Source organism: Notothenia rossii (genome assembly GCF_949606895.1).
Source record: "Notothenia rossii genome assembly, chromosome: 7".
Taxonomy (NCBI): domain Eukaryota; kingdom Metazoa; phylum Chordata; class Actinopteri; order Perciformes; family Nototheniidae; genus Notothenia; species Notothenia rossii.
Genome location: NC_136905.1, coordinates 7,227,137 through 7,254,855, shown reverse-complemented (window position 1 = coordinate 7,254,855; position 27,719 = coordinate 7,227,137). Strand labels below are relative to the sequence as shown.

At 41.7% G+C, this 27,719-nt stretch overlaps 1 protein-coding gene across 3 annotated transcripts; it reads right to left on the bottom strand.

Moving 5' to 3' along the window:
* Positions 1-627: 627 nt before the first annotated feature.
* Positions 628-25,250, bottom strand: zyx (zyxin). Of its 3 annotated transcripts, none has more exons than XM_079692091.1 (10): positions 24,949-25,250; positions 15,759-15,994; positions 13,260-13,525; positions 12,498-12,593; positions 9,950-10,792; positions 8,004-8,145; positions 6,875-7,044; positions 4,827-5,005; positions 2,732-2,852; positions 628-2,607 (listed from the first exon to the last, which is right to left on the bottom strand). In XM_079692091.1, the coding sequence occupies exons 2-10, from the start codon at positions 15,979-15,981 to the stop codon at positions 2,494-2,496; spliced, it is 2,154 nt and encodes a 717-aa protein (XP_079548217.1). In that variant the 5' UTR covers positions 15,982-15,994; positions 24,949-25,250; the 3' UTR covers positions 628-2,493. The 3 variants fall into 3 exon arrangements, with proteins under 3 accessions (XP_079548217.1, XP_079548218.1, XP_079548219.1); XM_079692092.1 differs by lacking the exon at positions 24,949-25,250 and adding an exon at positions 24,447-24,759; XM_079692093.1 differs by lacking the exon at positions 24,949-25,250 and adding an exon at positions 24,291-24,436.
* Positions 25,251-27,719: the final 2,469 nt, after the last annotated feature.

The window sequence follows — 27,719 nt, the reverse complement described above, 5'->3', positions numbered from 1 at the left end:
GAAATATTATTTATTTAATTAATAAAAAGCAATGTTAATTTTGTTCACAATTTGTTTAGTTAATTTAATAATATATGTATTTTTGAATCAAGTATTCATCTTTATTGTCTTCATTGCTAGTTTCCACATGCCTAAAACAACCTCAAGCTAAATCTAAAAGTTGATGGCTAAATAAGAGCGTTTGAGAAATTGTGCAAGGCATAATAGGCAGAATAGTCGATTAATCGTTTCATTAATCGATTATCAAATTAGTCGTTTGTTGCAGCCTAGTTGTCCCATGTATAAATAAAACGTGTTATTCAGCAACCCTTGCCATTTGTGATTTTATTTTTGGTTGGTAGACCTCGGTGAGCTGGTCATTTCAAAAGTAGCTCACCAGCCAAAAAAGTGTGGGCACCCCCCACTTCCCAAAGTGGGGGTCGCGAGATGATTACAAAATTAAAATAAAAAATAAAAAAATAGATTAATTTTTTTTGTAATTTTTAATTTTTTATTATTAATAATAACGTTTGCATAGAAATTTTTTTCTTTGACAATCCACTAGCACCCCATTTAAGTAAACTATAATACTTATTCCACCACCTGATTAATAGCATGGTTGTACAGTTGAGAGATCAGACAGAAACATTTGATATTTAGCATTGTATTTATTTATTTGTTTATCTTTTGATACAGTCAAAGGGAGGAGGGAGGGGGGGCTAAATAAGGATTTTTAACACATACACATTCACACATATCAAACAGGAATTCATTTTAAAAAATGTTATATGAAAAGACAAGGCATCCGCATGTAATACAATATGACAAAACACAACAGAACGCCAGATAAATGCAACCATGAAGGCATCATGAAATCTCAGAGTGATGACGAAGGCAGGGCGGAGCGGGCGGTGCAGACTGAAGAGGAAACACTGGAGGAAACACCACCACTGACACAGATAGCATGCAACGCTCAATCACTGTTGCCATGTTTTGTGTTTTCTGTGTGGAATGAATTTCTGTAGGCTCAACTCAGAGAAACAACAGCGGAGAAGGCACGTCTCCAGGGTCAGAATGGAATCATTGTAAGCATTTATCAACGAAATACAGAACAGTAAGATAGGAATAAAGTAGAATATACCGACATGAACAGAGTACAAAAGATGAATAATGGAAATAATAGTGGTATTAACTTTAACAATACAATTAACCAAAATAAACTGGGCTCAAACACAAGGTGATTAAGAACATACATGAAAGTCAGACATTGAATCTCATGTAACGTGTTTTATTAACTTCCAGCTACAACATATTTGGTCACTAATTTGTATCATATGCTAATCTATTACTCTACTGTAAGGACAGGTTGTTTTGTACACATAACCTTAATACTTAATAAAAAAAGAATCCATAAATTACAATATTTAAAGCAAGAGATGCATATCAAAAGCTACTAGTATGTCTAGATGGTTACCACTAATACAAAATGTATCATGTGCGGGGGCTTTAGAGTCAAAGCGACACTCAAAGGCTTTTTATTTCACTGTGGAAATGTGCAACGATCACATGACAGGTCCTGCTTTCAGCCGTGCAGCTGGCATTCATAACCATTTTCTTTTTATTAGATCCGTTGAATGGGATCTGTGCTTGTTCATAATTGTGCATTCAAAAAGCATGCATGTAGAAATACTCAAGGGACTCGTTTTTGTTCTGATCTCGCCCTTTTACTGTGTGTATGATTGAAGGAGAGAAAGCTACGAGACAGTGGAAACGCATGCCTGTAAATGATTGAATTCACATCACAAACTAAGAGCAACAATCCCTGTTTTTTTTGCAGTTAATGATTAGCCCTAGACGTCTTTAAGATGCTGTCGGAGTAGATTGGCTGACATGAAGCACTCTCTATGCAGGAAAGCATCATTAAGCACGCGTTCAGGAACAAAAACTGCCAACATGTTAAAGATATTCTCAACCAGCAGCCAATCGGAGTGGTGAAATCTGTGTGGTCAAATGTGTCACTTCTCAGCCTATGGTAACAAAGCGTCTTTGTTACAATGCTCACAGGGACAGAGACCGCCCAGTGAACGCTTCAAATGGCAATTTCTTGTTGCTACTTACAATATGGAGGCGCGAGAAGGCAACTTTATATTCATCAGACTGCTCTTTTGACTGTTCTTGTGCAAGTTATGCTGGAAACGTTTAGCGTAAACAAGGAATTGGCACAAAAAATATGTGGTTGTACACAAAGAGGGCTAGATGAGTTCGGGGATAAAAGATGGAAATCAATGCAGTACATTACTTCTGCACTGAAGAGAACAAAGACGAGGGGAATACTACTCTGGATCTGCATGCAGACACACTGCTCCACACACACATACATACACACACACACACACACACACACACACATGTACACTGAATGACTGCTGCCAAGGCAAAAGGGCCGCTGGATGAATCCTGTGCTTTTGGATTTTGGTTCATAGTTAAATCGGAGAGTAACGCCGCTTCAGCCAATCACTGCGCAGCTTGCTTGGCTCGCTGGGTGTGGCACTTCATACACAGGATCTTGCCATCCAATGGGTAGCAGCCATTTTCATCGGCTTCTATGGAGAGAGGGCGGGCACAATCCTGCAGGACAGACGCACAGATGTGTTTATTAGCAGGTTATTTACTAAGATAAGATAAGAAGTACTTTATTGATACCAATTTGCGATTTGTTATTTTGACAACACCTTGAGTTTAAATGTCTCACCTCACAACGGTAACACTTCAGGTGGAAGTTCTTGTCCAGAGCCACCACTCTGACCGTCTCCTCGCTGCCCGGGGAGGGGACGATGGGCTCGTTACAGCTCACACACTGAGGGGAGAAACGCCTGGAATAGAGAGGGGGGGGGTTAGTTGATCGCCTTAAGCTAATTCTCACACATTCACACTCATAGTCAAGTAGCACCGAAAGCAGTATGCTGAGGGGCCTGTCAGCTAGTTGGCTGACGGATTTATTGGTATTTCTTTCTTTGTCCGACGTGAGGGGACAAGGACAGAGGGGGTCGTGTCTCAGGGATATTCTGTACAAACTGTCCACTGAGATATGTGTGATATTGAGCTGTATAAATAAACATTGATTGATTGATTGATTTTTATAGCCACAGTTTAGCCTGTGCACACTTTCTCATGAGGAAGAAGAGCTGCTGCCTCCTTCCTCCAATAAACTCTTATCAGTATCCAGAGGTATGATAAATAAATGGGGTCATAGAAATGTATAAACTGCTAAAATAGATTTGATCTTTCAAAATCATACAGGACCAAGAGCAACAGACTTCCCCTTCAATTGTTTATAGCACATACATCTGGTTACAATGCATACATGTATGTATACTTACAATAAGCTGTGTTTTATTCCAATGTACAGTATTTAAATGGTAAATGAACTGTACTTATATAGCGCTTTGTCCAGTCTTTACGACCCCTCAAAGCGCTTTACATACTACATGTCATTCACCCATTCACACTGAGCAGTGTACCTTACTCTAGGAACTAACATTCACACACCGTTGGCCATGCCATCGGGAGCAACTCCCATTCCCATACATTCTCCTTTATCCTGTTTTACTACATTTGTACCCAGTGTCAGATGTATTGTTTCAAGAAGCTGGGACTTCAGATGTTCATTGCCAACCAGACGACACACGAGAGAGAAAGATGTTTGAAAAGAGTAAATTATATAGAAATAATAACTAATAAATACAATTATTTACAAATACACGGACCTTCCTATGTGTCCCATTGATAATAATAATAAACCTGACAAAGTTATTTCCATGTATGATAAGAAATTCAATTTGATGGATTTGTTGATTTTTTATTTTCTGAAATATTTTGTCTTTTTTTCTTTAAGCCTTAAAGGTGGGGTAGGTAAGAATGGAGGAACCAGCTCGAGTGCGTTAGAATTTGAAAGTACGCAGCCGAAAAAAAATCTGCCCCTTCCTTCAGACTTCCTTACAGAGCCCCTCCTCCAACACACACGAACGCGCACATGACCAATGAGAGCACGAGGTAAGTTTGAGCACAGATGGAAGGCTGACAGGCAGGTAGGCCATCCAGTTACTTTAGCCGGGCCGGCTCAGATGATTGGTCGTGCCTTTTACAGTACTACGGCTTCCACAGATGATATTTTTTTATGTATGTATTGTCAAAGCATTTCATTTATATAAATATATATATGTGTGTGTATATGTCCACATCTGTAGCCTGTTATTGTCTCATTATTCCACACTGTGAATGAATTCAAAGTAAATATATATAAGTGGTCATGAACACATCTGTCCATCAGACAGAGAGCTGCTGTGCCTCCTGTCATCATTAATGGACGTCTCTTTAAAATGACCGCTCAGAGGAGAGGAGTTCTCATTTCTCTAACCGCCTGCTGCTTCCCCTCCTCTCTCCTCGGTTCCCCTCCTCGACTCGCATCTCCTGTGGGCGGGACTAAGACACGAGGATAGGAGTCGAGGAGGGGAATTAGAGAATTGAGAAACCTTCTTTGTCAAAGTCTTGTCCCACATTGTTTGTTTGTCAACACACATTGCAGCCAGGATCTACCTGTGGTAATCCGGGACGCAGTAGGGATCGTTGTCGTCGGTGATGATGAATTATTTATCTAATATATCATATTCCAATTACTTGTACATAGACTCTTCTTGCACTATTGTATCTGTGTTATTGTGTTGCACTGTTGGAGGAGCCTGTGACCTAAGCTTTTCATTGTCATAACTCCACTGTAGCTATATGCACATATTAAAATAAAAGCCTTGAATCTTGAATTTGAATCCTTGAAAGCAGCCGGTATCTACCTGTGGTAATCCGGGACGCAGTAGGGGTTGTTGTTGTCGTCGGTGATGAAGGGCGCCCCCTCCAGAGAGCAGGAGCAGGTGCTGCAGCGGAAACAGTGAGAGTGGAAACACTGGCCCACTGCCTTCAGCACGCGGTCTGTGATCCTCTCCCCGCAGCGGGAACACACCGCCAGAGAGCTCTGAGGACCAGCGGGGGGGAAGGATTCATAATCAACACTGTGTATTATTAGCTATTTGTGTTATTAAAGAGCAATGGTGGAATGTAATCAGGTACATCTATTCAAGTACCGTACTTAAAGGTCCGCTATTAAACTGTTTCTCATCAATATATTACAGGTCTCAGTTATATACAAAACATGTCTCACATGAAAACAAGGAGCCCCTCCCCACGCCCCTCTGAGAGACATTTGGTTACAAAGAACTCAATGGTGCTCTAGGAGGAGATTCAGGTGATAAGGTGTGTGTGGGGGGGGTTACCTTGGTTGCTGATTGGCTAATGGTTACACAAGCCAAAACATCGTTATGACATCATAAAGTGGCCAAAATCTGATCAGCTCATTTTCAGACAGGTTTTTATAGAAATGGATCAAAAAGAGAGAGAATCTTTGAGTCTCTTTACACAGAGGGGACACATGTTAATGTAGAACAGACATGGAGAAGAGGGGACACATGTTGATGTAGAAGAGACATGGAGAAGAGGGGACACATGTTGATGTAGAAGAGACATGGAGAAGAGGGGACACATAATGATGAAGAAGAGACATGAAGAAGAGGGGACACAAGTTGATGTAGAAGAGACATGAAGAAGAGGGGACACATGTTGATGTAGAAGAGACATGAAGAAGAGGGGACACATGTTGATGTAGAAGAGACATGGAGAAGAGGGGACACATGTTGATGTAGAAGAGACATGCTGAAGAGGGGACACATGTTGATGTAGAAGAGACATGAAGAAGAGGGGACACATGTTGATGTAGAAGAGACATGAAGAAGTGGGGACACATGTTGATGTAGAAGAGACATGGAGAAGAGGGGACACATGGTGATGTAGAAGAGACATGAAGAAGAGGGGACACATGGTGATGTAGAGGAGACATGGAGAAGAGGGGACACATGTTGATGTAGAAGAGACATGGAGGAGAGGGGACACATGGTGATGTAGAGGAGACATGAAGAAGAGGGGGCACATGTTGATGTAGAAGAGACATGAAGAAGAGGGGACACATGTTGATGTAGAAGAGACATGAAGAAGAGGGGACACATGTTGATGAAGAAGAGACATGAAGAAGAGGGGACACATGTTGATGTAGAAGAGACATGAAGAAGAGGGGACACATGTTGATGTAGAAGAGACATGGAGGAGAGGGGACACATGTTGATGTAGAAGAGACATGAAGAAGAGGGGACACATGTTGATGTAGAAGAGACATGGAGGAGAGGGGACACATGTTGATGTAGAAGAGACATGAAGAAGAGGGGACACATGTTGATGTAGAAGAGACATGAAGAAGAGGGGACACATGTTGATGTAGAAGAGACATGAAGAAGAGGGGACACATGTTGATGTAGAAGAGACATGAAGAAGTGGGGACACATGTTGATGTAGAAGAGACATGGAGAAGAGGGGACACATGGTGATGTAGAAGAGACATGAAGAAGAGGGGACACATGGTGATGTAGAGGAGACATGGAGAAGAGGGGACACATGTTGATGTAGAAGAGACATGGAGGAGAGGGGACACATGGTGATGTAGAGGAGACATGGAGAAGAGGGGACACATGGTGATGTAGAGGAGACATGGAGAAGAGGGGACACATGTTGATGTAGAAGAGACATGGAGGAGAGGGGACACATGGTGATGTAGAAGACACATGGAGAAGAGGGGACACATGTTGATGTAGAAGAGACATGAAGAAGAGGGGACACATGTTGATGTAGAGGAGACATGGACAAGTGGATTTTGCATAATAGGTGACCTTTAAAACGTTTGAATTTGAAAAAGTATGAGTCTTTTGCTGTGATCCTGCAGTGTGCATTGGCCCCTCACCGTGTAGCAGTCATCACACTGGGGGGCCCCGTCGCGGTCGTAGAACTGCATGCCCTGCAGGGGGCGCTGGCAGCTCAGGCAGCAGAAGCAGTCGGAGTGGAAGAGTTTCTCCATGGCTCTGACAGCCGGCTGGGTGCGGGACAGAGCCTCGCCACACTTCCCACACATCTCTGAACAGGGAGGAGAGAGGCACAGAGAGAGACGTTTGAATAAATAAGATATACAAACAAGATTATTCACAAATACATCCATCTTCCTACTCTCCTCTGCTTGTGTTAATAACTACAGTGTCCTTCCTTCTTGCTTATTATAATGAACAAAGCTATTCATGTATAATATGTAATGTAATGCGCTTCTAGCACTTGGAAAAGCGCTCAAATAAATACCAGTAATTGTTATTATTTCCAAATTAAAAAACAGACGGTTTAATGGATTTGTTTAGTTTTACGGACTCTTGTTGTGAGCAGCTTTATGTAGGATCTATTTTTCATTACACCAAACTACACGCGCCAATCTCGTTCGCACTTCCTCCAGCACAAGGAGACAGTTGGCAGTAAATAGTTCCTCCATCAAACTACTGAGAGCAAGATCTGTGAATGACCCTCTGGATAGAGACATTTAAATTTGAGTTTTTAATTTATTTTTGCTGCTTTAAACTTCACAAGACGAGAGCCATCTAGTTCCTCTATATTTGATCGATGGCAGATATCTTCAACTCTCTGCAACTTGCATTCAAATGTACGTTTGGTTTCGGGGTGGACTGTCCCTTTAAGGTCAAGCAGTGAACTGAGAGCCACTGCAGAGATATATAAAAGCCTGTGAATACATTTTATTATCTATAAATATTTTGCGTTCAGCCAGAAAAAATCTGAACATTTCCGTTCTCTTATTTACTGTTTGTTTTACTTTCTGTGTTTTATAATGTGTGTATTCTTATTCTGTTTTTGTGTGAAAGCACTTTTGACCTCTGTTTGAAAAGTAGTAATAGTACTTTTTTATATTTCCAGTCTTGGGTATTACAATGTTTTCTCATATTGCAAACAAATCCATTTAGAAATGACATGATAATGTTATTTTTTAAATCATAAACATCACATCCACCGTCTGTCTTTGTGTCGTGTGTGTGTACCTGTGGGTGGGGAGGTGATGACGGGTGCGTTTGTGTCCATGTCTCTGATGAAGTCCTTGGTCATCCTCTCCAGCTCCTCCACCTCCCTCATATTCAGAGGGACGCCTCCACCTGGGATAGCCACTGGGCCGGAGGGTGAGGGCTACACACACACACACACACACACACACACACACACACACACACACACACACACACACACACACACACACACACACACACACACACACACACACACACACACACACACACACACACACACACACACACACACACACACACACACACACACACACACACACACACACACACACACACACACACACACACACACACACACACACACACACACACACACACACACACACACACACACACACCATTAAATCATACATTATTCACATAGCTTCATTCAACATACCTTAAAGAGCATTTTGTTATTCACTATTGAGCAGTTTACCTCTATAAACACGGTTAGTGCAGGTCCAGAGATGAATAATTCTCACGTGATGACTAGAAGCTAAATTATTTGTGCCTTTTTTACTGTACATGCAAAGCAATGAGTGTTTCTTTAGTGAAATAATAATAATAATAAATAATAATAATAAACTTTATTTGTATAGAAAGGCGAACGGTGAACCTCCATGGGACCTTATTTCGGAAAAACTACGTATTGAAGTCAATGGAGAGAGAAAAGTTATCTATCGATCCCGTTTGAATTGTGCCACAAAATACACATATGATGTTTGTCAATTTAAAAGATAATTTTTTAAGTAAAAAAAAAATGTTTTGCCTTAAAACTGTGAAGTAAGACTTTTTTGTGTGAAACGCTCAATGAACTACATCTCTGGTCTCGCACAACAACACACGTCACCAAATTGGCCGTCACCACTGTCTTTCCAAACAAGGGATTGACTACCCTCACCATCACCACAATGAAACACGTCCAGAAGAATGTCATGCAAAGCTGCCTGGCTTCCTTTGATTCTCCCTGAACTGCCTGATCTTTTTAATGTTCAATGTTAATCATTTGTGCAGATAGCACAAAAGTAGAAAAGATCGCCGATGCTAATGTAGCGTTAGCATTAGCATGTCTCCACCGGGGGCATCCGGGCTTAAATTGTGTATTATAGAATGATCACACCGGTTTGACAGTACTCTTCAAAAGGGTTCACGAAATATGACTAATACTCTTACTGGACTGTTTTGGGTTGCTTAATGTTACTTCATGTTAAGGCTAATAAAAATGACAAGGCTAAGGCTGTAATGCTAACTAACGTGCTAGCTAGGTAGCTAACTTGATCCAGCCACTCCTGATCCTTTCATCAGACGGGAAGCGAAAGAACGAGCAAGACCCATTGCTGGTATGATAACAACCTGGTACTAAGCACACAGTCTTGTTAAAGTTATCTTATCTTAGCTAATTTAGTGGAGGAAATCAGTTATGACATCACTTACGCGACTCTGGGATTTGTAGTCTTTCTAGTTGCGTATTTTTCATAGTCTTATATTTCAACAGTTTTACGACAAACTGCGACTTTTTTGACATGGAAATGATTTTTTAAGATTGACAAACATCATATGTGTAATTCGTGGCACAATTCAAACGGGATCTAAAGATAACCTTTCTCTCTCCATTGACTTCAATACATAATTTTTCCGAAATAAGGTCCCATGGGGGCGCAAGTAGATGGGCGGGACTTCGCCTCTCTATAACATCTTTCATGCACAAAGCAGCCTTTACAGAAAAACATAACAACAACAATATTAAAATAAATATAGTGATCATAAAGAAATTCCCTTGAATTAAAGCTGACAAGAAATTAAAATAGTTTAGTATAAAACAATTTAAAATAGGATATAAAAAATGTAAAATAAAAGCAAAACAGAAAAAATACGCTAAAACATGGACAATGATACTAGTGTGAAATAAAAACATAACATACTGTTGCTGCAGGAGGAGATTTCATTGGTTGGTTAAAGGAGGAGGAGGAGGGGGACGCCATCATCTTGGACTGAGGAGGAGGAGGAGATTTCATTGGTTGGTTAAAGGAGGAGGAGGGGGACGCCATCATCTTGGACTGAGGAGGAGGAGGAGATTTCATTGGTTGGTTAAAGGAGGAGGAGGGGGACGCCATCATCTTGGGCTGAGGAGGAGGAGGAGATTTCATTGGTTGGTTAAAGGAGGAGGAGGGGGATGCCATCATCTTGGACTGAGGAGGAGGAGGGGATTTCATTGGTTGGTTAAAGGAGGAGGAGGGGGACGCCATCATCTTGGGCTGAGGAGGAGGAGCAGGCGCAGCGGGGGGGTTCTGGTTTGCAGTCATCTGACCAGCGAAGGGAGAACTCTTGATGTGGTTGAAGGCCGGGGCGGGGGCTGTGGTTTTGGGTGGAGCAGGAGCGGCGGGGGGGGCTGCGGGAGGCGGAGGGAAGGAGCTGGAGGCAGGGGAAGGCTTCGGTGCGACTGGGGCCGCGTTCTGGTTCTGGTTCAGGTTCTGGTTCAGTTTCTGTGCCAGGGAGGTTGAGGAAGTGGCCGTCCTCCCTCCGAAAGCAGCTTTGGGGGCCACAGCGGGGGCTTTAGAGAGCGGCTGAGAGGAGTTGGGTCCAGAGTTGTGATTATTGGCGTGTCGGTTCGTTCTGGCTTTGAGTTCTTCGGCCCAGGGAGCGGGAGGCGGGCGGTCTCCCATCTCAAGGGGCGGGAGGAAGGAGAGGGATGGTTTCGGGGCGGTGGGGGGGGGAGCTGGAGGCTTGGGTGCTGTTGCTGGTGCGGAAGAATACTGGCCTGGTATCTGCGGATAAAACAGAAACAAAGTTCAAAGTCCACTTCAATGTCAATCTTTCAGTTTGTGTGTACAGACGGAGAGATCGAAATACCGTTTCCCACAATACAAAAATGTATATCCTATAGATACACAATCAACAGACACATGTATACATATGCACACATTAAGATACAAACACAACAATCAATATATACTAAATAACAATACAGTGTACAATAACAATACAGTTATTACAGATGATTCGTTTTTTTGTTTATTTTGTATATTCAGTGTAAATACTTGTGTATATTTTCCTTTTCTAATGGTTATATTTGTTAACCTTCTCTTACAGCTTATTTTGTTATGTTGTTTAGGTTTGCACCATAACACACCAAAGCAAATTCCTTGTATGTGTGAACGTGCCTGGCGATAACAAAAAAAAAAAAATATAAAACTTGATTCTGATTCAACCTCAAAACAAAACTCAACCTGAAGCTCTTGTACACAAGCGTAGAACATAAATCTTCCATTCATTCTAAACTGACACTCATCAGAGAGAAGGTCATATTCTGAAAAGCAGCAAGCTTACACTTTTATTAAATTGAACGAGCAACTTTGATTAAAGTAAACACTGTGAGCGCTCCGCAGTTCGAGCTTATCAGGAGTAGTGCTTCATCTCTGTGAAATGTATTTGGCTGTTTTGAGCCAACATTATTCTGCAGCGATCCAGCACATCCCAGTTGGATGGAAAACGCTCTCCATTTATGGCGCTCTCTCACCGGGTCTCTGGCAGCAAACTCTGGCTCTACCTCACTCTCGTGCTCTCCATTCTGTGTGCATCACTCTCTCTCTCTCTCTCCCCGAGTGTCTCCTCTCACTGTGAATCACCAGCTACCTCACTTTTTGTTTTAAGTATGGGGTGCAGTTCACTTATCATTGAGCTTTCAACCTGAACAGAGACTAAATGAAACCAACCTCTCCAAACTATTTCCACTGACCCTCCGTCTGACTCATTCTCATTATCTACATCACGGCTCCTGTGAAACAAAGCCTTTGTTCTCCTGCTCCTCTCTGTATCCCAGTGTGTGTGAGTGAGTGTGTGAGTGAGTGAGTGAGTGAGTGAGTGAGTGAGTGAGTGAGTGAGTGAGTGAGTGAGTGAGTGAGTGAGTGAGTGTGTGTGTGTGACATGCGGTGACATCTTGAATTAGCTTTCTTTGGTATATTTGCTCGACTTTTTCGGACATTTAATTGATAAGTTATTAAAACAGTGTAATATATGTTGGTTTGCTTATCAATTAGGACTTAATTTCAAAAAAGCACTGGTAAAAGTCTTGATTTTAGCCCATTCATAAATGTTTTTGTTAATTTGCATTATGAGCACGAACACTGTTTGAATTACCGGACCCATGTTACAAAAAATCTAAATGTAAAACAATAATTACACTTTCAAAATAAAAATTTGAAAATGAATGTTCATTTATCTCAAAGGACTGAATAATGTAGCCAAAAGTAATGAGTGATTTATTGCATTATACGAGCAATGACTACACCTTAAAGTGTGATAAGACTATGATAGGGCTAACTGAGTCATTACGGTGTTTAACTGGTGTGTGTTGTGTGGTGTGGGTGTGGGTGTGGGTGTGTGTGTGGGTGTGTGTGTGGGTGTGTGTGTGTGTGTGTGTGTGTGTGTGTGTGTTTCACAGTGTATTGTCTATCCTTCCTTGCTTCGTACCTTGGGGTTGAAAGGTCCCCTGGTCTCCATCTCGGACAGTAAGTCGGTCAGAGTGTCCAGCTGTTGATCGAAGCTCGTCTGCTTCTCCACAAACCTCTGGCAGGGGGGAGAGGAGGAGATGGTCAAAAGGAGTACATTCATTTACACAAATAAAGTGAAGACAAGCAATGAAGCAAAACACGATGAGCCAGGAAGAGAAAGGTGGATGATGATATATTTTTGACGTAAATATGGATATCCTTTACAGTGACTGTTTGGGGTCAGTAATGATGACAGGGAACAAATGAATAATGATTTGGTTATTGAGAACTATTAGATTTTGAATTATTTGATTGTTTAGAGAGAAACATTTAGCATGAACTCTTGGTGATTTAAACAAGGAGGTGTACAGTGGCTGCATTTGTTTTTATTCCCTACATTGCTGCCTTTATACCCCGACAATCCATCTGCAATTAACACAATCCTACAATTAACTTCTCAACAGTAAACCCTTCATGGCATGTCTAAAAAACTATTTCAGTTCTATAAATGGGCAATCATTCGGTTAGACGCGTGACACTGGGTGATTTACCCCAGACTAATGCTAATATAATTTGTGGAAAAAGGCAGTATTTCCTGCCAACACTCCATGGACTCACGACAATGTCCCCCAGTGTCCTCTCTGATAATGGCATTACATGGAAATGCAGTTACATGCAGCCAAAAGAGGAAACATGCAGACAGACTTTAGGCTGATTCGGGGAAGACAGCATCGTGACTCACCTGTTGGTTTCCAGCAGCACTAGGAATACCAGAGGCAAAGAGGGGTGGAGGGGGAGGGGGTGGGGGTGGGGGAGGAGGGGGAGACGGTAAGGACGGCGGGGGGGCGAAGTCTTCGGGGGGAGCTGGGAGCGACAGGTCTTCCACCGCTGGAGGGGGAGCGGGGAATTCAGGAGAGGCTGCCTCGTAGGAAGAGGGTTGGCATTCGGGGGGAGGGGCTGGCAAATCATCATCCAGTGGAGGAGGAGGAGGGGGAGGAGGAGGGAAGTCTGGCAGAAATGAGGAGGGATGATTGGTTAAAAAAAAAGTTGGGACAGAAACGGTTTCAATATGTACGAGGACACGGTCACACATGCGCAACATTTACATTGGCAAATATTTGACTTATGCAAAAAGTGGGTTGAATAAAACATTTGCTTTCGGTAGCAAAGCAAAGCCGCGTCACATGGGTTATATGAGGTTGTGATCTCAGCCAATAGCAACAAGGGTTTGTAGTTGAACCCTCCTGGCACTCCTCGTCTGCCTTTGCACGTGTCTGTCCGTGCCTTTAATCATCCAATTACATGTTCACTTTCAATAATTGATTTGAGATAGCGAATGTTTTCACACACTTCGTCTATAGCACAAACAGGACAATTTTTTTTTTTTTAGTTTGGGAAATCTTCCACCTTTAAACGTTCTTCTGATAGCTTCTTGTATTAAATGTTAAATGGTGACTTTTCTTGTAAACAAAGAATGGCTTTTTTAGTATTTCTTATCAAAAACACATTGAGTGTATCCTGGTGGTCGAGCAGACATGTTGAATGCATTTCCTCACTGAGAACACATTTAGGAATTATATTTAGTAAATGTTACTGTTTACATCTCTGTTCTCTTGCTAGTGCTTTTCTTCTGCACAGCCTTTGCAGGTGCATTGCTACACTCCTTTGCACATGAACACCATCAATGGTCGACCCAAATAGCGTAAAACCATGAGCTGGAAAGCTGTGCATGTGTTTCCTCATGCACGCGAGACCCACTTGAAAAACAAATACTGTTGTAGGGTTCAAAAACTCAACAGGGTGCCTTTCATTTGGCGGGGTTTAGTTATCTGCAAATTCATACTAGTTGTTAAACGTGAGCACAACCCCAAAAGTAAAAATCCCCCCTAACATTTAACACAGAAAGACAGGAGTTACAGAACAGTGACGTAATGTCTGGGAGACGACTGATTAAAACGACAGCCCCACACTGAGCTATTATGAACTCGACTGTAAAGCTCTGCATGTGTCGTAAAAAAGCAGCAGGAGGAGTGGGGGGGAGAGGGGGGAGCTGACTTAAAGGTCCCCTATTATATTGTTTTTACTCAATATTAGGTCTCAGATATACAGAACATGTCTCTGAAGTGTCCAAACACCAAACAGATCATTGCAGCATTACCCATAATCCCCTCTGTTTCAGCCCTGTTTCAAAAGTGCTGATTCTCTGTCTGTTACTTTAGATGAAAATAAGGAGCCCCTCCCCACGCCCCTCTGAGAGAGATTTGGTTAAAAAGAACACATTACGCGCGTTCACACCGGAGTACTTTTACATGTACTTTTCCCGTTTTGTTCCGTTAGTGCCTGGAATTTTGTGTTCACACCAAAAAGAGAACTTAGTTCAGATAACTTTTACCCACATTTGTAGTCCCTGCTAGAGAGGTGGTACTATCCTGGGGAGAAAAAAGTACAAATTTCTGATTGGCTGGGCGAATTGCAAACCACGCCGCGTAAAACTCTTTTGTATTGTGAAGCCACCATTGTATTTGCTGGCGTTAGCATTATTAGCATTAGCATTAGCCCCGCGCACCAACGGAGAGAGAATAACTTATGGCAACACAAAAAAAAACATGGGAGCGGTGGAGATGAGGAGGTGTCGGCGTTCTGGCGATTTACTCGGAAGGCTTCAGTAGAAGCTGCTGGAAGTCCCAGCAGCTTCTACTGAAGCCAGTCCCCAACTCCGGGGACTTCCGGCCGGGGACTTCGGGTGGCAGTATACGCCGTGAAGTTGTTTGCAGCCCAAAGCAGAAGAAGAAGTGACGTCAGCGGCTTCATTTGCATAATCTTCCCTCAGGGAACTTATTCCGGTGTGAACGCGATCTGTACTTAGTTCCATGGGGGTACTAAGTGCTGGGAACTAAGTACGGCAAAGTACTTGGTGTGAAAGTGGCTAATGGTGCTCTAGGAGGAGTATCAGGTGATAAGCTGGGGGGGGGGGGTTACCTTGGTTGCTGATTGGCTAATGGTTACTCAAGCCAAAAAATCGTTATGACATCATAAAGTGGCCAAAATCTGATCAGCTCATTTTCAGACAGGTTTTTATAGAAATGGATCAAAAAGAGAGAGAATCTTTGTTCCTGAAACTTTCAGAGTCTCCTTCCACAGAGGGGACACATGTTGATGTAGAAGAGACATGAACAAGTGGATTTAGCATAGTAGGTGACCTTTAAAATTGTCTCTAAATAAGTGAGACAATGCAACATACCATCACAGAGCGAAGGGGGCGGCGGAGGAAGGTCCCCCACTCGACCAATCACAGCCGTGCCTATAGGTGTGGGTGATGGACCAGAGGGAGGGGTCACACTCTTGGACCGCGGTGGGGCCACAGAGGCAAACTTCTTTGGCTGGTTGTAGAAGGACGGGGTGGTGACTTTGAAGTTCAGAGACGACGTCACCATGAACGGCTTGCTGCTGCTGGACTCCTCCATGTTGGGTGTTTATCTGAGGGCCAACACAAGAGACATTAGTTCAAATGTGCTGGAAAATAAATATGAACTCTAAAAAGGTATGAAAACAGGTTCAAAAACTCCCCAACGACTACGTTAATCAGCTGACTGAAGTAAAGGGCATGCATTCCTTGGCAGCGTGAGCAGGTCAAGTCTTTTTCTGGAGAATTAGTGGTGATGACACACCAGCTAAACATTTGGCTGAACAAAATTCCAAACTACACACTAATTGCAACCAGATTTGTCTATGGGGGGCTCTTACACTGAACAAATGAACTACAGAAAGGTCAGAAAGAATGCAGACTACATTTGATGGTTAGTTGCTCTTCACAGCATTGCAAAGTGTAAACGGGGAAAATGGTGACAAAACAACAAATAAGAGTCTTTGTTTCCCACTTTTAAATGGTCTGTTACTTCCTGAAATTGCAGTTTGATTGAGACGATCTATTCAGTTGTTCCGCATTTCCTGTTCTCCTTTTATACCAACTGCCACTATGCAGATTGGTACCCATTGTATTCTTTATAACTGTGGCACAGCTGTCTCGCCCCCTAAAGTCTTAGCAAACTAATTACAATGGAACTTTACTGTGGCTTGCAGTGTTTCTTAGGATGTATGGACTTTGAACGTTTCTGGATTTTGTTAAATACCAATAAAAAAAGAAAGACACGAGGCATTCTGCAAATCTAGTGTTTCTCCTAAACATAAAAGCTTTGGCAAATGGTCCGCAGTGGAATGAGGAGAGTGTGTGAACATCACCTCAGGCCGTGAATACAGAGCAGACACAGTGGCTCTCCCAGAAGCCACAAAGTATTTACACGACGTAACACATGTCAGGGACGATAGCAACTATCATAACATCTGCATGTGAGGAGCGTCAAGAAGAGGGAGAGCTCAAATATTTACCACACACACACACACACACACACACACACACACACACACACACACACACACACACACACACACACACACACACACACACACACACACACACACACACACACACACACACACACACACACACACACACACACACACACACACACACACACACACACACACACACACACACACACACACACACACACACACACACACACACACACACACACACACACACACACACACACACACACACACACACACACACACACACACACACACGTTACTTCAGTGTCTTTACAGAGATCCTTCACATGTTCTGGACACATTTCTCTGAAGACTGCCGAACATGAACTTTAGTCAAAAGCACGGTTGTTCTTACTGACACAACACACACTCACACACTCACACATATGTACACACTGGCTGTCTTAGCTCACATTATGTTGCTGTTCAACAAACTATCCTACCCCCAACGCTCTGAAATAGTTGCATACTCCTAATATTAATGATTACAACTGGGGGAACAATAAAAATTAATAATTCCTTATAGCGCTTTTTCCATGACCCAAAGCGCTTTACAGATACAAATTACACATACATGTAATGGTCATGTACTGTGGACAATATCCACAGGAGCAAATTCAGGTGAAGTGTCTTGCCCAAGGACACAACGGCTTAACAGACGCAGCGGCGGCGGGTTTCGAACTGGAGTTCCCCGATGATCAAACGCACAGCCCACTGCGCCACTCCGCCCCAGTGGCATGATTCACCTTAAATAGGTTGTAAAGGATACATCTCACAGGAGGAAGAAAATGGACAGAGAATATTGAATAATGATCTCTTTGTTGTGTTATGCTCTACTTCCTAATGAAGCAATAATACTTCCATACATGTCATGGTTAATGAAAACTAAGGGCATGGGAATATGTCGTCTATAATTCAAAAGTACTTCAATAAATGTCAAATCATGTTTAGATTGCTATTAAAGCTACATTTAAAATAAATACAAGTCTGGGAGCAGACGGACTGAAAACATCGACGTGATGACTAAGCTGCTTTTATGTGTCTTGATCTTTTTTTTGTTTCTTCATTTCTCTCCTTAAAAAAGGGGTAAGATTAACAAAAGCATACCCCATAGTGGGAAGCATGCAATGAGCTGATAATGGTACAAAATACAAATAGGAAGGAAATAAGAAACATCCTGTTAAGATAGTAATGTTGCAACGTTCTCCTCTCAACACTACAGAAATATGATCCCAAAATACGAATGATTGCTCATACTCTAATAACTCAAAGGGTGTCTTTTCTTTCTCTTTATAACAAACTTTAAAGTTGTTACACGCACATATCTCCTGTGCACATAATGCAGAGTAGCTCTTTCTCTCCGAGAGCCACACTTTGTTTGCACTGTGGGTTTAATGTAAACCGGCTGTTTACACCATTTAGACATAATTGGGTTTGTATTTGGGAAAACAAACCGTTCCAGGAAGACATCAAGCCTGGAAAATGACTGTGTAGAATGGGTGGCGGTAAAAGCTAAAGTAACCAAGCACAGCTGAAGTGTTTCTTCCTCATTCCACTTTATTGAAACACTGAGGCCACGCTTCAAGTTCTGACAAGACGAGAAACCTTGAGAGCTCATCCTGAGAGCGTCTGCTGATCATGACATCACCAGCCTCGGTACAGGAAGCAGTGAGGCGTTCACTCTTCTGCTTTGTGCTTCAGCTTCCTTTAAAGTTCCAGGGGTGTCAAACTCAAATACACAGTGGGCCAAAATTAAAAAAAATGGGTACTAGTCGAGGGCCGGACTGGTTCAATGTTTATTGCAAAACGTATTGAAATGAACTTATTGCACATATTAAACCTGGAACTAACAAAGCTTCAATTATTGCCTATAAAAACAACATTAAACATTAAATAATCAGTTGCATTCATTTCTTATGGCTCTATCTGCAGAGTCATTTCTTATGATTACATTTTCCCACAGGCCAACAACAGCTTCAAAAAAACTATTCCCCTCAAAGAACAAACCAAACATGCCCTGTTGTCTCAAGAAAGAAAGTGCAGAAGGAAAAATCCATTAAGCTCAGGTTGCTGCTCTGTGATGCTGCTCTGTGATGCTGCTCTGTGATGCTAGTTCAAGCAGATACTTGGCATCTCATCTTGGGTGCAAGGTCATCAATGTTTGGGCTCAGGCTCTGAAATCCACCAAGGGCCTGATTTGGCCCCCGGGCCTTGAGTTTGAAACATGTGCTTTTAAACCAATGTCGACATCTTTAACCATATGTCCTTTAGCCATGCAGAGACCTCAGCGGTTTCATGATGTCATTAGCTATTTAAAAAGCTCCCAGTGTAAATATGTTGCTATTGCGTTGGCTACACACAACTGTGTTACCGATAAAAAAGGGACATTATTTATTAATTGAAAAATAATATAGTGTGTTGTGTATTTGCATTATTTATGTGTATGTACTGCATATGTTTTATCATGTTAATAGGCAGGCCAGAAAAAAAAATGTGTACACGTTTTCACTCCTTATTGCCACTCTTACTCGGTAACGTTTGGTTAGGGGAATCATTTCTGACAAAGGTGAAAAACAGTTTAATCAAAAGGTTTAGAAAGACACAACTAGTCATTAAAGACGTTACAACTATAAGTGGAAAAACTACCGCATCACATCTACTGCCAAATGCCACCGTCCTTTAAACAAATGTTTAAAAAAAACATTCAAATAAGAGAATCTTCGCTCCACTACGCTATCCCACGTAAATCATTCTGAAAATTGCTGCATGGATCAATAAGGGGAGATGGCGAGTCTCGAATGGAGATGCATAGGTTGCCAACTTTCTGCTGGCACACAGGGTCACTTTGCAGAGCATAAAGGAAGGATAACACACCAAACCAAAAGGAAAAAGAGACAAAGGACAGGTGGTGTCCCTTCTTTAGAAAGTAGCTGGCTCTTTATTAACCTGATATCAACCTACTTCAAGTTAAACACACTGGAAACTTCATGCAAAAAGAGCTTTAAACAAGGTTTCCTATTCTGAAGTACTCCAAACAGAACACTTCAATTCATAACGGCTTGCTAAAAAGGAGTGCTGGAAAAGGGTGGGCATAGACTGTGATTTAGTCTTTTCATTAGAATACTTTAGCTACCTTGTTTTAATAGACACTATGCAACAGTCCTCTCAATTATTCAGCAGTGGTGCGGACCCATCTGGCCCTCGGTACAGTCCTGAGGCATTTCATACGGTGACATCAGCTCCACCGAGCTACACACTGCAAATCCATCATGAAACCTGATCCCCGAGATGAGAGACCCTCGCTGAGGAACATTTTTGGCTCTACAAGTCAATGACATCACCTCTTTTTGTTTCTCTTGGAGCAGCCTTTCTTTCTATATATCCTTGTGCTGAGCTTTAACTCACTCGTGGCAGACTATGACCATTTCTTTTATCTCTTGTTCTTTTCACTACTTCTCATTCCTTTCTCTGGATGACATCACTTGAGGCAGCTTTTAATAATTTCTCATTTAAAGCGCTGATGGAGGGTGGCATTATGTTGCCTTTGGAAAGGGCCCCAACATAAATCAAACACACCGTACTCTGGAGCTTTTGAACTTTGTATAAACTCCACATGGCTTTACTTTTACAGGGTAGAAAATTGGTTCTCAACCCTGGTATGGGCACAACAGTCGCTTTTCATTTAGTCTTATCAGGGACGGACTTACACATACAGAGGGTGAAAGGAATCAGACTAACTACCTCGTAGGACGTTCAAAATACCACGGCTTTGGAATCGCTGCCCTCTGCATTTTAGGTCCCATATGGCCTATGAAGTGTAAACAGAGAAAAGTGAAACTAAGCTCTTTTGGTGGCACACTTTGTGTTATCTATGTCTTTGGTCTAAGTGTTGATACTGTACGTTTCACATGAACACTGTATTTCCTCTGAAGGCACAAACTATGTGATGCAGTACGGGGGGGAGGTGGGGGTTTACCACACTATTCAGGAGGAAAGCCAGCAGTGGTTCATTACTTTGTGGTTATAGAGGAAGTGGTTTATATACTGTGGTACTGCTTTTTTAAAAAGGTCATATATAGAAGTGCATGGTTCCTCACCAAAAACAAAAACACTTACATTAAGCAGTATTTATGATTCACATAGGGAGTAGTAGTGTCGCAGTGCTTGCATATTTTTCTTTTGGGTCTATACATTAAAAAGTGAAAAATGTCCATCCACGTGTCTCAAAGTTCAGGGTGATGTCGATCGATGTCCTGTTTGCGAGTCTAAATCCCCAGTATCCAGCTTAACATGGTATAAATAAATAAATATTTGAAATGCTAAAAACAGCATCTTCTGCAATTTCAGTCGGACAATTTGAGATACATTGATAATCAAAATAGTTGGCAATTGTTTTTCTGTCCACCGTCATATTCATTAATCGACTAATTGGTTGCAGTTCCTTTTGAAAAACATGTCTCCTTAATAATCAGCAATAATCTCGTTACTGCATGGCCTACCAAACAATAATAATAATACACTATTTATTTCTGTTTTATTGTGTTGCACTGTTGGAGGAGCCTGTGACCTAAGATTTTCCTCGCCATAATAACTACACTGTGGCTATGTTCGCATGACCAATAAAAGCCTTGAACCAGTAAAAACAGAATTCCACATCTACCATTGCAACGGTTAAGAAAACCTGAGTTCCTGACAGTCTCCAAATCCGTCCATGTCTGTTCAGTCATTGTGTCAGTGACTAGTGTGTTGTTGATGAAACTCTCTATTGTTCTAATGTAAATAGCACACCCAGTTTCTGGGAAAGCGTGTCTAGGCCGGGGGGCACTAATGCGGGGACAAACAAGCCTTTTGAGTCCAATCTTACAGGTCAGTGGACAAGCATTGAGTACCAGTGTTGTGCCCTCTGTCAGACTACAATTGGACGGCTGATGGGGCACGCAACATTTCAAAACCGGTAATAACATCAGTGTACGGGCTCCGCGTCAACCTCTGACCCGTACAACCTTATCAGTTTCCACATTACAGAGGAATGATGAAGGCCAAAGACGAGTCACAAGACAGTGAGAGATCTAATCAAAGAGCTAGACATGCCGTGATCTGGGGCAAAGGAATGCCCCAAACAGACACGTGGATGGTACAATTAAGGAGGATTCCTCGTCAACCCAGTCATAAAGTGTAGCTTACAGCCATTCATGGATCATCTTTGTTCACACATATCCTATTCCCTCCTCCATTAACTAAGGCGTCAGTGACCATAATCCCAGTTTTTTCAAAGAGTGGCACCACACTAACCTCAGACTACCAAAACCAGAGCCTCCTTGCTTTGAGTTATTCTTAAACACAGCTTTCTGCGGCCTCGGCTTGAGGCTCCTCTCCTATCTAGCTGATGAAAAGGCAATTCAGAGAGGCAAGGCGCAGCTGTGTGGTTAACACTGATTATAACTGGATTTTTACATTCTTGAAGGAGTAGCAATGCAAAAAATGGACACAAGTCTCCTGTGTTCTTCAACCATCCTTTAACAGTGCACAGAGCTGTGGATGTTCACATGATCTCATAGATGACATGAGACACAACTAGGTTATGAATATAGGCCAAGCAATGGTGAAGACAACCTTGTGGGCCCCAACATATAGAGTGCCACATTAAACTCCTTCTGGTTCCTTCGACAAAAACGCAATACAATTTCTCCATAGGATTTTGGAAAATAGCTGGAAATAAGGTCTGTGGTTGACACACATTTAAGAGACAGATCACGTTTTGTTCAGTCGGATAATCTCCACATGTCTACCCTACTTTTATAATTTGCTAATCGTAAATCTACTCGCCAGAAGCAAAATGCTAACGTTATGCTATAAACAAACTACATTATTTGTTTGCAAGAGGCAGGTACTTGCTTTTGAAGCAGAACACGGGGAAAGATAAACTTAGCGGGAGTGTTTACGTGTTCGGTGTAATGACGTAAAACGTCCTCGACAACTTCTGTAGTCCTATTCAGCCACTTGTTAACAACCATCGTTTTTCAGACACGTCAACTCTTCAAAAATCACCAGCGGGGTCACTGCTGATGTATTTAATGTCGTAGAACAAAACGTGATCCGTCTCTTAAATGTGTCTCAACCACAGACCTTATTTCCAGCTATTTTCCAAATTCCAATGGAGAAATTGAATAGTTTTTTTGTCGAAGGAACAGGAAGTGGTAAAATGCTAACTTACTTCCGGGGTTTAGGACGTGTCACTGTGGCACTCTATAGGCACCACATAGAATAAACATGTAGGGCAGCAACTACATCTGCTGATAGTTGTCTATATAAATCAATTAGTTGTTTGATTTGAAAAGTGTGCCTGCCAGTTTCTCAAGTGTCAAAGTTGAGGTCTTTAAAGCTTAGTCAGTTCACCATATAAAAATATTCAGTAAACTCCAATATAAAACACTAACAGGGATAAGGAGGACATATCCATAGTTCAGAGGCTGAACTCAGCATTTGTGGACATTTTGGCATGATAAATTACATAATTAATCAGTACAATATCAAAAAGAGTTGGCTATAGTTTTGTTTGTCCATCAACATATTGATTACATGACTTATCATTGCAGCTCTAGCCACCTGGTAACATATTTATTTTACCTTGCACTTTTAATAAACATACTGTATATTGGTGCTCCATCCCCCATTAATAAACTGTATAAGCATCAAAATATACTTAAATTAAAAGTACTCATTATACAGATTGGCCCATTTCATAATAATAGGTTTTGATAAATGTAAGAGTTGAAAGCTGCAGCTAGTTTTAAATGATTTTATTTGCTGCAGGGTAGCTTGTGAAATGTTCTCCAGTTGTGACTAAAGTCTTATTTAAGTGTTGATTATATTTAACCTATTAATGGACATCTGTAAGACTCAAATGTACATACATGTAGCGGGATAGAAGCACAAAGTAGCAAAACATGGAAATATTCAAGTCAAGTACAAGTCTCTCAAACATTGCAGTTAATTACAGTATGCTACTTGAGTAAACTACTTTTTAGTTACTGACACCACTGGTTGACCAACCTATGCTTTGACAGCTGATAGCAATGGGTGCGCGTTTACAAAACACAGATTAATTAATAATAATTAATAATTCACTTACAAACAATAAACACAATGGGAAAATGTGTATAACCCAGCTAGCTATTGGGCTAAGAGAGGAAAGAGTTTAATGTAGCTAATTAACCGCTAGCCGTTATTAACCGTTATGCTTAAATGACGTTCGAAAACGTTAGAAGTAACATTTATATCAGGGAACGTTAGCTTTGTAGCTTCAACACACATTCATATATCTCTATATCTCTGGAAAATAGAAATCCTCTTTAGGTTATGCAAGACAACAGAATCTCACCTGTGAGCTTGACCAGTCAGTGTGATGAACGCTAACCTCTGGCTTATCATCAATCACAGCAGTATTAACGTTAGCTAGCTTGCTACACATCCCTACCACTGCTAGCTTATGTCAGGTAGTTTTGGTGGCTACAACACCGCCTCATTTTTTCCTTACCTCATATGGCAATACACACACGCCTTCTCATAACTGTGCTGTCATCAAGTTATTCCTTCCACTCTCTGACGTAAATAAAGGCTAACCAGCTGCGCGGCTAGCTAACTAGCTTTGTCAACTTTTTGGCTCGACTTCCTGTTGGGGTTTCCGCATAGCAGTCCTTATCGTCGGTGTCCATCAGCCTACAGTATATGTTTCTGTTCTCAAAACGGCCTCTCAGCTATAGGGAAACAACGGGACATCATCCACACAAAGGTATCTTTCAACCAGAATCTGCAGTAGTTTTCATATGTCTTATACACCGCTGCCATGTGACACCCACACTAGTGTCACATCACAAACATGCCTTTCCCTAAGGTGTGTATTCCTCATTGAAACAATCTGCTATCATGCATTGACAAAAGACTTCACCTTATTAGGTAACCTGTGTGGCAGTCCAAAAGAAAGTAATACATGCAATCTCCTTCTTTCATACTGATTCACATGAAAGTCCATTACTTACCCTGTTAATACAGCTGCAGTGTATCTCCTTTTTCCTTCCCCCTCTTCCTTTTGTTCTTGTTTTTTCTCCTTGTCCAGGCTAAGTAAAAGCTGACTGTAAAATAATGGTAACTTATCTTTCTCTCTTCCCCTTTCCAGCTATTAGACCCTCCCCCTGTGCTTTTCAGTCTGGAAAAGGAATGACACCATCCTTCCAAACAAGTTCTCTCTCGTTTTACTTTGGCCCAGGAGTTGTGTATTACTACGTAAACAGCACCCTCCCTCTCTCTCTCTGTGTGTGTGTGTGTGTGTGTGTGTGTGTGTGTGTGTGTGTGTGTGTGTTCATAAAACTGTCCAGTTAGACCCCTCCTCCTCCTGCTGCTCTCCTTTCTCTCTGGATTCTTGAAGCATTCTTCATTCAATGACATCAACCCTGTTGCCTCTCCTTGTAAGGTCAGGCTGAGGGAATGAGGGAGTGAGAGGGAGGGAGAGATAATGGGGCTAGACTCGAGGCTTGATTAGATACAGACACTAAAACGGTCATGCTTTTTAAACACAAGGAGGCACAACGGTGGAAAAAAGTATGCTCAAACAGGGCTGGGTTGTGGTATACTTTGGCTATTTTAACTTTTTTTTTTACTGTAAGGCAATACAAAAAAGGCTGGTTTTATGCCTTTCAATACCTTGCCTCGACAGGCAAAAGCTGAGGATCAGATTGTAGAGGAATTATTTTTGCCGGTTGCCAAGTGTTCTGCCACATCATTATTTGCTTTGCACTCAGGCAGTAAACATGTGGGAACTTGGATTGCTCCTTTTATGGCTCTTTCACAAATCATATTTGTTCATCCTGACAATGAGGATGTGATCGCCCTTCACCGTGGTGTTAGATAACACCTCCCATCCTGCACAAATGACTGCTACTATGACTTAATATCCTTTTATGCAATACACACACACACACACACGTGCGCGCGCGCACACACACACACACGCGCCTACACACCAGTTAAACACCGTAATGACTCAGGTAGTCTTGTTATCGCACTTTAAGGTGTAGTCATTGCTCGTATAATGCAATAAATCACTCATTACTTTTGGCTACATTATTCAGTCTTTTGACATAAATGAACATTCATTTTCAAATTCTTATTTTAATATTTTGAAAGTGTAATTATTGTTTTACATTTAGATTTTTTTGTAACATGGGTCCGGTAATTTAAACAGTGTTCCTGCTCAGAATGCAAATGAACAAACACATTTATGAATGGGCTAAAATCAAGACTTTTACCAGTGCTTTTTTGAAATTAAGTCCATTAATTGATAAGTCAACCGACAAAATAATACACTATTTTAATAACTTATCAATGAATTGTCCGAAAAAGTCAAGCAAATATACCAAAGAAAGCAAATTCAAGATGTCACCTAGAGTTGTGGGGGATTGTGACTTTATTTAAAATGTGCTTCACCAAAAATGATTCAATTATAGAGAAAATAATCAACAGATCAACCGATAATATAAATATTTTTTACTTATGTATTTCTACAAGTAAAAAGAGAAAGGCCATTGGAACAATTGCCGTTGTCTCACTGTATGACTGCGTATAACATTTGAGAGGTTTTGGAGCGAGCATCAAGTGTCCACTTCTGTTCTGACTCATCTCTCCCATGACTTTCAGGTTGAGTCACAGCAGAGTTACATTTAATTCAGGTTCTGAAACCAGGCAGATCTCCCCTCTTTCAGACCTCTGCAGTAGCCGTTGTGTAACCTGTTGTTGCCTGACTCATGTCTATGAAATACACAGGGAGTGGTCTTTGGGGTCTCTGATAGCCCATTGTCCCGCTAGGAATGCTTCCAGTCTCTCCCCACTTCCACTGGGACTAAAAAAACATGTTGAATTTCCACTCAGAGATTTCCACAGAATAAAAAAAAGTGCTCTCAGGCAGGTGACATTCGGGAGGAGGTCAACTCCTGTTGGTCTTTCCAAATTCCTGCCAATTTACAAGCCTGCCTTCTGTCTCAGTGGTGACGTTAGTTTGTTGAAATGACACCAAAGTAAAGCTCTTCTTCCTGTTTTCATGCAGCTGCAAACATCAGCCGGTGCCATGGAGACTGACGTTTGGATCAGGCAGGGCAGAGGGAAGCTCCGGGGTCCCCTAAGTCTGGAGTTAAGATAAAAAAAAATAAAAACAGGAGGCCGTCACAATCAGAGCCAGACAGCCTGGAATGCAGCCAAACTTTGGAGAGAACCGTTCGTCCCCCCCTCCCTCTCTAAGTGCCATATTTCTCCCCCTCTCTCTGTTTCATGCGGCATGTTTTTTTAAACACTTTTCTTTCCAAATTCCTCCAGCCCTGCCCTGCAAACGCTGCACTTTTATTTCCCTTTTCATATCTTTCTTTCCGCTTCTCCCTTTCCACCTCCCATTGCATTGCTCCTGTGAGTCAGTAACTAACGTATAATGCTCTGAGTTATTATCCTGTTCCTGGATCGTTTCCAACCCTCTCTTTCTCCCTCACTAATTCGCTCAACAGAGAAAAGGAGGAAGCTATTTCAATGGAGGGTTAATGTTTCTTTAATTTCTCACACCCAACTAAATGCATTTTAAAGGTGTCGAACATGACCATAGAGTAGACTGTATAAAGCTCATGATGAATACCGGACTGAGCAGTTCAACTTGGCTTTCCTTCCACTCTTTCTCTGATATGTTGCCAACCACACACTCATTACATTACATGTCACATGTTAGATGCTTTTATCCAAAGTGACTTACATACTTAACACTGTGGGCAATCCC

Bases quoted from the DNA above. Each gene is read 5' to 3' on its own strand.
- zyx (XM_079692091.1), bottom strand. From the start codon at position 15,981: ATGGAGGAGTCCAGCAGCAGCAAGCCGTTCATGGTGACGTCGTCTCTG. The intron at 10,793-12,497 runs GTACGAAGCAAG...TTTTATCCGCAG, and splicing joins GGGGACCTTTCAACCCCAAG to ATACCAGGCCAGTATTCTTC. The intron at 2,608-2,731 runs GTGAGACATTTA...TCTGTCCTGCAG, and splicing joins TGAAGTGTTACCGTTGTGAG to GATTGTGCCCGCCCTCTCTC.